Source organism: Sebastes umbrosus, chromosome 24 (assembly GCF_015220745.1).
Source record: "Sebastes umbrosus isolate fSebUmb1 chromosome 24, fSebUmb1.pri, whole genome shotgun sequence".
NCBI lineage: Eukaryota > Metazoa > Chordata > Actinopteri > Perciformes > Sebastidae > Sebastes > Sebastes umbrosus.
In genome coordinates this window covers 281978-295016 of record NC_051292.1, presented here as the reverse complement: position 1 = coordinate 295016, position 13039 = coordinate 281978, and the positions used below count along the sequence as shown (strand labels likewise).

The 13039-nt window shown below is 37.5% G+C and overlaps 2 protein-coding genes across 4 annotated transcripts; both read right to left on the bottom strand.

Annotated features, from left to right (window-relative positions):
* Window positions 1-1862: 1862 nt before the first annotated feature.
* On the bottom strand, window positions 1863-3785 carry dph3 (diphthamide biosynthesis 3). The gene is made up of 3 exons (XM_037761963.1): window positions 3578-3785; window positions 2249-2323; window positions 1863-2140 (listed from the first exon to the last, which is right to left on the bottom strand). The coding sequence occupies exons 1-3, from the start codon at window positions 3683-3685 to the stop codon at window positions 2066-2068; spliced, it is 258 nt and encodes an 85-aa protein (XP_037617891.1). The 5' UTR covers window positions 3686-3785; the 3' UTR covers window positions 1863-2065.
* Window positions 3786-4169: 384 nt separating this feature from the next.
* Window positions 4170-10141, bottom strand: LOC119483644. 3 transcript variants are annotated; one of them, XM_037761961.1, is made up of 4 exons: window positions 10012-10141; window positions 6839-8168; window positions 5719-6474; window positions 4170-4668 (listed from the first exon to the last, which is right to left on the bottom strand). In XM_037761961.1, exons 2-4 carry the CDS (start codon window positions 8151-8153, stop codon window positions 4289-4291), a joined length of 2451 nt encoding a protein of 816 aa, XP_037617889.1. In that variant the 5' UTR covers window positions 8154-8168; window positions 10012-10141; the 3' UTR covers window positions 4170-4288. The 3 variants fall into 3 exon arrangements, with proteins under 3 accessions (XP_037617889.1, XP_037617890.1, XP_037617888.1); XM_037761962.1 differs by having other exon boundaries at window positions 9915-10047; XM_037761960.1 differs by lacking the exon at window positions 10012-10141 and adding an exon at window positions 9725-9908.
* Window positions 10142-13039: the final 2898 nt, after the last annotated feature.

The window sequence follows — 13039 nt, the reverse complement described above, 5'->3', positions numbered from 1 at the left end:
ACTCTAAGTAGGTCAAAATCAGATAGGCCTATTCAAAAGATAAGAATTACTGATACATGACGATGGAACAAGTTTGAACAGTCATTAAAAAGTCATCAATAAAAGAATGTTCTGAAAACAACCGTCTGTTTGCATATACTATAAGGACGGAATGTTTGGTACGATAATAGCACACAGTAAGTACACCTGAAACCCCCTCAGGATAGAAAGATGCACCCTATGAGAGAATGCAATCAGACCCATGATGTACATGTGAAGGTGGAGGAATGATGATAGACTGCAAACATGACAGAGATGGAGGACAGCGATCGCACAAACACACTTGAGTTTGAGTAACACTTACCTCACACATACCTACAACTCTATAGGCAATCTATACATTCAATAATCCATCAGGAGCAGGAATTGGACCACAATGCAATGCAGCAACAACAGATTGGGGTCAGAATAATATAGAATCTCAAACTTCTACTTCTAATAATACAATCTATTATTTACTCTCAGTATTTACACCAACTTACTGCGGCCCACCACCGGCAGGGAGAGGCATGGGGTCGGGTGCATTGTGAGCCGGGTGCTGACCCCTGACATCACAGACTGGTTCTAGAGACGTGGAACGTCACCTCTCTGGTGGGGAAGGAACCGCAGCTGGTGTGGGAGGTGGAGCGGTATCAACTAGATATAGTTGGGCTCATCTCCACACATTGCACTGGTTCTGAAACCAAAGTCCAAGAGAGGGGCTGGACACTGACGCCGCCTTTTATTCCTTTGGCTTGTGGGCCAGAAGTGGAGCAGGAGCAGAAGAGAGAGATCTCCATGTTGCTTGTAGTGTTATGGGTCTCTGTTCAGGGCAGGGTATGAAATCAGTTATTTGGTATTTAATATTGGATGAATACTATAATGGATGTAAATAAAGGAATTTAGTATATTAAATTAATATATTCATGAAATAACTTAGATGAAATTAAGGGTATTTAGAATTTAAAATTACTATATTTAAACGACAATAAAAAATAGATTTAGATAAAGGGATTTAGTATTTGAAATTAATATATTTAAATAATGAAATGAAAATACATTAAACGTTATTTAGTATTAAATATTAATGTATAAAAATTATGAAATAAAAATAGATTAAAATAAACAAATTTAGTAATTTTAATTAATAAAACTAAATTAATAAGCGAACACAACAAGCCAGATGAAAAACCATGTCCTTCCCCAACCTCAGGAAAGGTTCAATACCATCTTTATTTGTATTTATTATTACTTTAATTCATATTAACTTACGCATCATTTATTTTTATCACATATTTTGTAATTTGAATGTTTGTTTTATGCTATTTAATTTATTGTTGCTTTCTGTATTATTTTTAATCTATTTTATCTTTTGTTCTATTTTATTTATAGTTTATTTTCAGTCACTTGATTTTCTTAATATTTCTTTAAAACCAGCATTTATTTTTTATTATTCCTTTATTATAATTTTTTTTTCATCCATTATGTTATATTTAGTTTTTTTATTCAAGCCTATAATCAACTTTATTTGTATTTAATTATTATTATTTAGAGTTTATTTTTTTATTTGTTTTATTTGTATTATTAAAAATATTTTTTCATAATTCATCAATCCCCAATATATTTAATATATTTTATTTCTGTATATTTATGTTTTAATTATATAATTAGAATTTTATTTTATCTTGAGTTTTTTGTATTATTAATGTATTTTAAATATTTTTATTTTCAGTGACAGAAAAGAGCTCAATATAGCACAAATAAACCAACAACTACCAGAATATTATTATATAATAAATAAATGAAAATCTAAATCAATGAAATCAACCAGAAATAAAACAACATGCTGTTTGATGTGTTTTAATTCTGTTAAAATAAAAGCACAATATTCACACAAGAGAGAATAAAATATAAGTTAATATTGTGATATGAGATATATTTACACCGGTTTGTTTTTCAGACTATTAAAGGACCAACAGACGCAGCAGCTCCTCAGACGCCATGGATTCTGATGATGATGAGGAGGAAGAGGAGGTTGGGGGGGGGGTCAGGTCTGAACCAGCTCCAGTTTGGTTTCTGTAGACGACGGAGCTTCGAGGATTTCCCCGGACAGGAACAACTCCTAGAACATCAGAACAACATGGTGAACAGGGAAGACTTCCTGTCACGGTGGGTCTCTTATTTTGAAGGAGCAGGTGTCTTCAACAGCAGGTGTGACGCGTTCACTGACCTGGTCGTAGATGACTTTAACGATGAGCGAGCAGCTGGGGCACGTCGCCACCTCCTCGCCGTTCTCCAGATCCTCCTTTAAACAACAACAACAAGAGTTCAGGTATATTTTATTATATTACAAATCACAAATGATATGTTCTTATCTCCTGAGAAACCTTAAACAAGACGACAGACATCCAGAAAGAAGTATTACAAATGCATTAAACATTCGGTGATGTTGAAGGGATGGGATATGCCCAATTCAGATATTTTACTCAACATTTGGGCATATTTTACTAATATGTTTTAGATATTTATCAAATATTTTTCTAATATTTTTCTGCTATTTTACTAATACTTTTGAGATATTTTACAAATATTTTAGGGGATATTTTAGTAATATCTTTCAGATATTTACCATTATTTATTTTACTGTTTTACTAATATTTGATGGGATAGTTTACTGATATTTTACTAATATCTTGAGATATTTTCTAATATTTTGAGATTATTATACTAATATGTTTGGGGATATTATACTAATATTTATTTTTAGATATTTTACTAATATTTTGAGATATTATACTAATATGTTTAGATTATTTTACTGATATGTTTGGGGATATTATACTAATATTTATTTTAGATATGTTTAGATTATTTTACTAATATTTTTGGGGATATTATATTAATATTTATTTTAGATATTTTACTAATATGTTTAGATTATTTTACTAATATTTTTGGGGATATTATATTAATATTTATTTTAGATATTTTACGAATATCTTGAGATATTTTACTAATATTTATTATACTAATATTTTGAGATATTTTACTATTATTTTTAGAGATATTATACTAATATTTATTTTAGATATTTTACGAATATCTTGAGATATTTATGATTATTTTTAGATTATTAGACTAATCTTTTTTATAAATGTTATTTGTTCATCACTGTAATGCGTCAGCTGGTAAAGATGGAGCTCTTTTTAATGACTTCATATCCTGCTGCTGGTTTAATAACTATAATAATACATCATCATGTATTAGATGATAGAGGTAAACATGCCACTGAGGGAGAGAACAGAACATGACTGTTCTAAAAGGAATTAGGTCATTTCCCACGTTATTTCTTGTACAAATCATAGAACATCTTTAATAAATCACTACAAATGATCAATAAAACCATGCCGAATTCTTCATAAGACTTTGATTATTAATAAAAGTTATTAAATATGTGTTTTTATTTCATGTAAAGGGGTCATTTAGGAGATATAATTTTAAAGTAGCAGATTTTTAACAGGAGTCTGGTTTGAAGAGGAAAGTTAACAGAGAGCTTTACTTTAGTTATGGCGAATTTGTCTCCGCAGGGACAAGGAAAGTAGTATGTCTCCTCGTCCTCGTCATATTCAAAGTCCTCGATCTCCACCTCGTCGTGAAACACCGACATGTTGTTGGTCAGTCAGCTGGCAGCTCCACGTGTTTCAGCGCGGCGTGATGACGTCAACCAACGTTCATGTAACCAGCTTACAGGTGCATTACTGCCACCTGCTGGACTGGAGGAGGGAGCAGGAGATAGGCAGGAAGAAAATAATAATAATAAAATAAATAAAAATAAATAAATAAAAAACAATAAAATAAAAAATTATGATTATTAATAATAATAATAATAATAATAATAATAATTAAATTCTCTCCATTATTCCTGTTGCCCTTAAGTAATTAATTAGAAGATTGTGTACTTTCTTAGATGTCTTTCCTAGCAGATTACCCATTGTAATATTGGTTTTTAGCCGTCTCCGTCTTGGTTTCTGTCCATCTGTACTCCTGTTATCGGAGTACTTCTTCCACCACTTCCTTTGAGGAAGTCTTTTTTTCCCTCCACAATAAAAGCAATTCAACAGGACATTCTTAGTAACCAGAGAAACACTGAATTATTTTAAAAAGACATTTATTCATGATTGAGTCGTGTCTCACAGTTTGACCTTTGACCTTTGACATAGCTTTCTAACTGTTAGCATCACATTACAGTAAAGAGATGTAGTCCTCCCTCTCAGTCCTCCTCCTCCTCCTCCTCCATCACCCTCTCTGGTCTCCTCCTTTTCCTCGCCCCTCTCCTCTCCTTCCTCTCCTCCTCCTCCTCCTCTTCATTCTCCTCTTCCTCTCCTCCTCCTCCTGCTCCTCCTCCTCCTCCTCCTCCTCCTCCACCCTCCTCCTCCTCCTCCCGGGCGTTGCAGCGGCTGCAGTGCCTCCTGAAGCCCCTCAGGCAGTGGGACCTGAAGCAGCAGAAGGGGCAGGCGTAGCGTCCGGGCCGGTGAGCGGCGTTGACGTGCTGCTGCAGCCGGCTGGGCAGGAAGAAGGACAGCGTGCAGTCTTTGCAGGCGTACGGACGCTCCACGTCATGGCTGCGCACCACGTGACTGATGGCAAAACCTGCAACACAGGTAGAGGTGAGATTAGATCAGTGGTCAACCTCACCTGAGAAGTGAAGCGGATGCTGCTTCTATAGGAAACATTGTAAACATGAGGTCATGTTCCAAGTCTTCTTCATACAGCTCGATGTTCGTTTAGTAAGTGATGGTCCCGAGTCACATAGACCAGAAAGCAGGGGATGCTTTAGGGCGGGGCTACCTGCTGATTGACAGGTCGCTACCACGGCGTTATCCGGTCTGGACAACTTTAACTCTTTAACAGTGTGTTTTCACTTCATCATACTAACAGCTCCAAACCTCTCATCTCGCTTCTGGTTGCAAAAGAACAAGATGGCGATGGGCAAAAATGGTGACGGCCAAAAAGCAAAGCGACGATGGCCAAAAACTAAGACGGAGACGGCGATAAACCAAGGCGGTGACGGCCAAAACCAACATAGCGACGACGGCCTAAACACAAGCCAGCGGCGACGGCCAAAAACCAAGACGCCGATGGCCAAAAACCAAGACACGCCGATGGCCAAAAACCAAGACGCTGATGGCCAAAAACCAAGACACGCCGATGGCCAAAAACCAAGACGCCGACGGCCAAAAACCAAGACGCTGATGGCCAAAGATGGCAAAGACCAAAAACCAAGACGGTGACGGCGATAAACCAAGGCGGTGATGACCAAAACCAACATAGCGACGACGGCCAAAAACCAAGACGCCGATGGCCAAAGATGGCGAAGGCCAAAAACCAAGACGCCGATGGCCAAAGATGGCGAAGGCCAAAACCAACATGGACACGACGTACAAAACCCAAGCTGGCGGCGACGGGCAAAAAACAATACGGCGACGGGCAAAAATCAAGACGGCGACGGTCAGAGGGAAACGACTAGAACGGTTATTCAAAATGTAACTAACACATCCCAATCTCCCACCCTACTGTCGGCGGCCCAGCTGCATTGTGGGTAATGTAGGCGGCAGGTTGTTTGGGTCTGTATGTGACGGTGGAGACGTGTTGGATGGATTCACTGATAAACGTGTGGAGGAAGTGAAGCGGCGTCGGTACCTTTGAGTTTGTTCTTCCAGCCACAGATCAGACACACGAAGCGGTTGGAAATGAAGCGCACCACTTTGGCCGTGGCCGCCATCTCCTCCTTCAGCAGCTCCCCGCTCAGCCCGGCCGCCGCCGCCTCCTCCTCCTCTGCCCCGGCGTCCCGTTTGATGGCCTGGCCGGCGTACAATTTGGGGATGTCGTGCTTCCTCACCACGTGGATGAGACCCAGAGACTTCTGCTTGGTTTTCCAGCCGCAGATCAGGCATTGGTAACCGGCGCCGTCGAACATCAGCACGCTCTCATCTCCTTCGCCGTCCGCTTTCACCGACTCCTCCTTCTGGGAGGTGACATCTTCATCGTGTCCCTCCACTTCTTCCTCATCCTCAGCATCACTCTTCTTTTTATCCTTTCCTCCCTCCTTCTCTTCCTCCTCCCCTTCCTTCTGCTCCTCGCCTCCTCCCCCTTCCCTCTCGTCCACGCAGTGTTTGGTGATGATATGCTTGTACAGCTTGGCGAAGTCTCGGCTGGTGCAGAAGCAGTCGGAGCAGTGGAACAGCCGCGCCGTGCTCTGGTACATCACGATGTTGCCGAGGCGACCCACCGCCACGTCGTCCAGGCGGGCGGGGTGAGAGGCCGCCATGTGGGTCAGCTGGTGGGCGTGGCTCTTGAAGAAGTGGCCGCAGAGGGGGCACTGCAGGTGAGCTGCGACGCCGCCGCCCGCTTCGCCGCGGGTTTGGAGGATGACGGACATCGCTGGTTTTACCGGGGCTGGACAGAGACGAATGAAGTTAAACACTCAAATTATTATATGAGACAAAGAATTTAGATTCATTGATGACTTTCTCTCTGAGATCGTAAACCCAACTGTCTGCGGCCCAGTTGCATTGTGGGTAATGTAGGCGGCAGGTTGTCGACCATAAGAGAGCTAAGAGTTAATAACTTTCTGTATTTAGTTTGGTGAGTACCGTAGATTCTCAAATAGTGGCCGGAATTCCTTCATTTCCTAACAAGGCTTTTATTGTGAAACATACGAGGCTTTTATTGTGAAACATTTGGGGGATTAAATGAGGAATGGATGAACGTTTAAACATCACCAGTGTGTCTGAATGTTTAGCTGCAGTCAGATCCTCACCCTGCTCTCGGACCTCCTCCTCCTCCTCCTCATCGTCAAGAACTACCAGTTCATTGTTAAATAGCTCCTCTTCATCTTCCTCCTCGTCCTCCTCCTGGGCGGCATGGCGGCTCTGCTGGCGGAGCCGAGTGAGCGCCTCTCGCCCGGCGCCGCAGGGCTGCCCCTCCCTGAAGCAGGCGATGAGATGGTCTTCGCTCCCGTCGCTTTTCGCAGACAGTCCGCACGCTTTGAAAGACTTGGTGATCATGTCCGTGTCCAGTTTGTCCCACGCGGCGACCACCCAGTCCACCAGCAGGCGGCGGGCGGGCGGCTTCAAGCTCCCGCCGGGCGCGTACTCCTTATCCGCGTCCCCGGCCAGCCACTCCTCGTAAAGGTCGTGGAGATTCCGCTTGAAGGGCTCGTTCCACATCACGTCGGGGGCTTGGACGTACTTGGTGCAGCCTTCCGGGATCGCCGCCGTCGTGATGTCGTAGCCGCAGTTCAGCTCGGCTTTGGTGGCGGCGCCGATGTGACAGCGGTACGAGTCCCAAACCAGGAGCCGCGGGGCGGCGCTGGATTTCCCCACCACGGACTGCAGCCAATGTGCGGTGAGAGCATCGCTCATCCAGCCGTTCACCGACGCGTTAACCACGGCGCCGGAGAGCTGCTGCTGCTGCATCGACGCCCCTCTGAAGACGATGAACGGCTTGAGTTTGGTGCCGTCGGCCGTGGCGGCGAGGACGACAGTGAGATGGTTTTTCTTGTGTCCCTTTGCATCAGTTGTGTGCGGCGCCGTGTCGTCAAAACAAACGGCGGTCTCGTCCATCGCGATGATGTCCCTCTCTAGAATCTGCTTGGAGCTCACCGTCTTGCCGACGTAGTCGATGAATCCGACCAGTTTCTCGATGAGGACGGTCGGGTCGACCTTGGGCACGGCGGTGCGGCGTCGCAGCGACAGGTCGTTGCGTTCTAGGAATCGTTGCAGCCAACCGGTGCTCGCCACAAACATCTTGCCGCCGTCGCTCACCGACGGGTAGATCTCCAGCGCTTTCTTCTTGATCATGTTTCTGGACACTCTGCTGCGTTCGTCCCTCGTCGAGTAGATCCACTCCGAGAGGCGCTCCTCCAGCTCCTCGCTCACCTTCTTCCTCCCGCCTCCGGCGACCCGCGCCCTCCCGCGGTCCGCCATCAGCAGCTCCTCCTTCTGCTTCCTCCAGTCCCTGATTCTTTTCGTGTCAATGTTAAAGTGCCTCGCCGTTTCCTCTCCGGAGTTTTCCTCCGCATACTGCAAAACGCTCTCTTTGAACGTGATATCAAATTTCCGTCTGGACGCCATGCTCCTCTACAGTGACTGAAACGGGACAATAACACTTCACATGAGTAACAGACGACAACAACATGATGGAAATGTACATTATATTATGAGACCTATTTAGTGTTGGCCTTTATTTGAGAAAATACGGTATTTCTGGCTTCTGATTGGGCCTCATTAAATACCTAAATTAATACCTAAACTGAATGGGCCTCATTAAATACCTTTTTTCTTAGGTCTTCAATTGATTTATATATTTTAAAATATTTTTAGGTCCTTTAGTTTTTATTATTTAAACATATCATTTTTAAAAGACTTTTAGGTCCCTATTTATTTGTTTGGAAAGATTTTTAGGTGTTTAATTTATTTACATATTTTAAAAGATGTTTAGGTCCTTAAGTTTTTTTATATATATTTTTTTTTTAAAGATTTTTAGGTCCTTCATTTTTTTATTTTTAAAGGTTTTTAGGTCTTTAATTCATTTCTATATTTTTAAAAATATTTTTACATCCTTAATTTTGTATTTATTCGTTTTGAAAGATTTTTAGGTCTTTAATAAATTTACATCTATTTTTTCGTCCTTTATTTTTTATCTATTTATGTGTTTTGAAGTTTTTAGCTCTTTAATTTTTTTATAAATTTTAAAAGATTTTAGGTCCTTAAGTTTTTATTTTATTTATATATTTTTTAAAAGATTTTTAACTCCTTTATTTTTTATTTGTTTTAAAAGGTTTTTAAGGTCTTTAATTAATTTATATATTTTTAAAAAGATTTTTACGTCCTTAATTTTGTATTAATTTATTTGTTTTGAAATATTTTTAATTTATTTATCTTTTGTTTTTTTAATCATCTTAAGTATTTATTTCTATATTTTTTTAAGATTTTTAGGTTTGTAATTTGTTTAAATATTTTTTTTATATTTTTAGCTCCTTAAGTTTTATTTATTTATATATTTAAAAAAAAAAGATTTCTAAGTCTTTAATTTTTAAAGGTTTTTAGGTCTGTAATTTCTTTATATATTTTTAAAGATTTTTAGCTCCTTAAGTTTTATTTATTTATATTTTTTTTAAAAAAAGATTTTTAGCTCCTTAAGTTTTTATTTATTTATATATTTATTTTAAAAATATTTCTAGGTCCTTAATTTTTTTTTATTTTTAAAAGGCTTTTATGTCTGTAATTTGTTTATATATTTTAAAAGATTTTTAGCCCCTTAAGTATTTATTTATTTATTTATATATATATTTTTAAAAGATTTCTAGGTCCTTAATGTTTTTAAAGATAGGTTTTTAAATTTATTTATTTATTTTTGAAAAAGATGTTTAGGCCCTTAAGTTTTTATTTATTGATTATTATTTATTAAATATAATTTTATTATTCTATTATTTTATTAAATATTATTTTATATTATTTATTATTATTATTAAAGACAATAAGACCATATCACCTCATCTCAGTCTATAAACTAGTCTCATATTTACTTCAGTTAAAATACACCAGACTTCATTCACATTTCACTCTATTTAAGCAAACACAATGAAATAAAGGAACTTAAACAGCTCATTTAGAACTGATTCTCATCTCTTCACTGAACTCACTGCTTATCACACTATTCCGGGTTAGTGACTGTAGTGTAATATACCGGTAAATACCGGTAAACACCGGTAAACACCGGTAAACGAGCAGCTGCTCTGGGTGGAGGTGAAGAGATGATGAGCCGCAGCTAACATGCTCTCCGGCTAACTGGATGAATAACACACATTTTAAAACTTCTCTTCTGTCACTGACCTCTACCACCGGGTGTGTTTATAAGAGATGCAGCTGCTCGACCTGAACCAGCAGCAGAATCTCTCATAATAATAATAATAATAATAATAATACTAACTGTATTAAAGCTGGATGTTTATCGATGAGCTGCAGCTACTTCCTGTGTTTACCTCAGCTCAGCCAATCAGCTCGCTTCAGCAGTCTGGCCGTTGACCAATCACAGCGGTCCCGTTGACCAAGTTCCCGCCCTAGTCACAGTTATCGCGAGACTTCAACCACTGCTGTAAATTCACATCTTTGTTGTTTATAGATGCTATAATGATCAAATAAGCTAATATTAAACATCAATATTAATGACCAAATATATCTAATATAGCAATGTATTATATTTAGACCCTTAATATAATATTGATGATATTTTCTTTAAATTATATTCTGTTTATATAACAACAATACAGGACCTTAAAGGTCCCATATTATGCTCTTTGTCAGGTTCATACTTATATTTTGTGTTTCTGCTAGAACATGTTTTCATGTTGTAATGTTAAAAAAACAACTTTATTTCCCTCATACTGTCTGCCTGAATATACCTGTATTTACCCCTCTGTCTAAAACGCTCAGTTTTAGCTCATTCAACGGAATTGCAACGGAATTGCGTTGCTAGGCAACAGTTTGGGCCCATGTTTACTTCCTGTCATCTGATGTCATTTACATACACTGCAACAGGAAATAAACTGGGACACATTTAGAATGTTTACGTTTAAAACCGTGTAATGGTCTAAATATTGTATACTTGTGACATCACAAATGGACAGAAGTCCTAACGGCTTGTTTCAAATGCAGAGTTTCTGAATACGGACTCTGCGTATTTCTCCGTATATTGAATGTTTCAATACTTTCGCGGTATTTATATAGCACTTAAACCTGCTTTATACTATAACAGACATGACAATCTCACTTTTTACAATATGGGACCTTTAAACACAAACAGCATATTTGTATAGATGATGCATAATGCTGCTGAGTAACTGGGTTATACTGTGTGTGTGTGTGTGTGTGTGTGTGTATGTATATGTGTGTGTGTGTGTGCGTGCATCCAGGGCAGACTAAGGTGATTAATGAAGCTAATTTTGGTCTGGAGAAGCAGATGCCCCGCTGAGGACAGAAGAGAGGACTACATCTCCCATCAGCCACTTCAGTATGACGTCATCTTTCAGCCAGGTGTGTGTTCTCAGAGGCAACTCCATCTTCTACATCTTAGAGGTACATGTTGTCCTTTTTACTCCTCTACATTCATCTGACAGCTGTACTGTTCCTTCCTGTCCAGGTGAAACCAGCTGTGTCCAGATGTATTGATGTTGAATGTGAAAAATACAACATAGACATTAATGCAGCAGTAATATTAATCCAGAAACACCAGATAGAATAGTTTTATTTATTTAACCCATATTTAACCGGGACAGACCCGTTCGGATCAACGATTTATCTATGTTTTCAAAATATTTTTACGCCTAAAAATCTTTTAAAAAATATATAAATAGAGACCTTTAAAATTAAATAAGTATGTAAAAACGTAAAGTAAACTAAATAAATAAAAAAGAGGGAAATCAAAATATTTAATTTATTTATATATTTAAAAAAAATATTTTTAGGTCTTTAAGTTTTTTATTTATTTATTTTTAAAGGGTTTTAGGATCTTTAATTTATATATATATATATATAAACATTTTTAGATCCTTAAGTTTTTATTTATTTTTAAAGGTTTTTAGGTCTTTAAATAAATAATATATTTTTAAAAAGATTTTTTCATCCTTAATTTTGTATTAATTTATTTGTATTGAAGGATTTTTAGGTTTTTAATTTATTCATTTATTAAAAGTTTTGGGGGGGTCCTTAAGTTTTTATTTCTTTCTATATTTTTTAAAAGATATTTATATTTCTAAAGTTCTTATTTATTCATTTAATTATTTTCTTTTAAAGGCTTTTATGTCTTTAATTTTTTATTTATTTATTTTTCAAGGTCTGTAATGAAATTATGTTTTAACAGATTTTTAGATCCTTAAGTTTGTATTTATTTATTTATTTTGTATGTATGTATTTATTTATTTATTTATTTTATAGAAGTTTTTTAGGTCCTTCATTTTTTAATTATGTATTTACTTTTAAAGGTTTTTAGGTCTTTGATTTATTTACATAAATAAAGTTGCTTAAGGTTTTAATATTTTTTATTATTATTATTCTTATTTCAGATTTTTAGGTCCTTAAGGTTTTAATATGTTTTTTATTATTATTATTATTATTATTTAAGATGTTTAGGTCCTTAAGGTTTTAATATGTTTTTCTTATTATTATTATTATTATTTAAGATTTTTAGGTCCTTAAGGTTTCCAGTGTTTTTTATTATTATTATTATTATTATTATTATTATTATTTCAGATTTTTAGGTCCTTAAGGTTTTAATGTTTTTATTATTATTATTATTATTATTATTATTATTATTTAAGATTTTTAGGTCCTTAAGGTTTTAATGTTTTTATTATTATTATTATTATTATTATTATTATTATTATTATTTAAGATTTTTAGGTCCTTAAGGTTTTAATATGTTTTTTATTATTATTATTATTATTATTATTATTTAAGATTTTTAGGTCTTTAAGATTTTATTCAGGCTATTCCATGTAAGTGTTTGAAAGCAGGACTTTTCCTCGTAGTGGAGTATTTCCACAGTACTTTTACTGCAGTAAAGGAGTACTTCTGGTAAAGGGATGATGGGAGAGAGGATCAGTTTGAGCAGAGAGAGAGAGGAGAGGGAGGGAGGGAGGGAGGGGGCTTTTATTGTGGTAGGACGCAGCAGACGGAGGGAGGATTCAGTGTTTGAACTTGTGTTTTCCTTCTTTGTCAGATCAGATTCACTTTCACACACCGAGAGAGGAAGACATGCTCTGCTTAAAAGGTGAGAGAGGAAGAGGATGCATGTTTAACATGAGTGTGTGTGTTCATATAGGAAGTGTGTGTGTGTGTGTGTGTGTGTGTGTGTGTGTGTGTGTGAGCATCTGAAGACGACACCAGCTGTGTGTTTTATTCTGAGACATCCATGGACCAGATTACAGCTGCTGCAGCCCCTTTCTTTCTGTCTTTCTGTC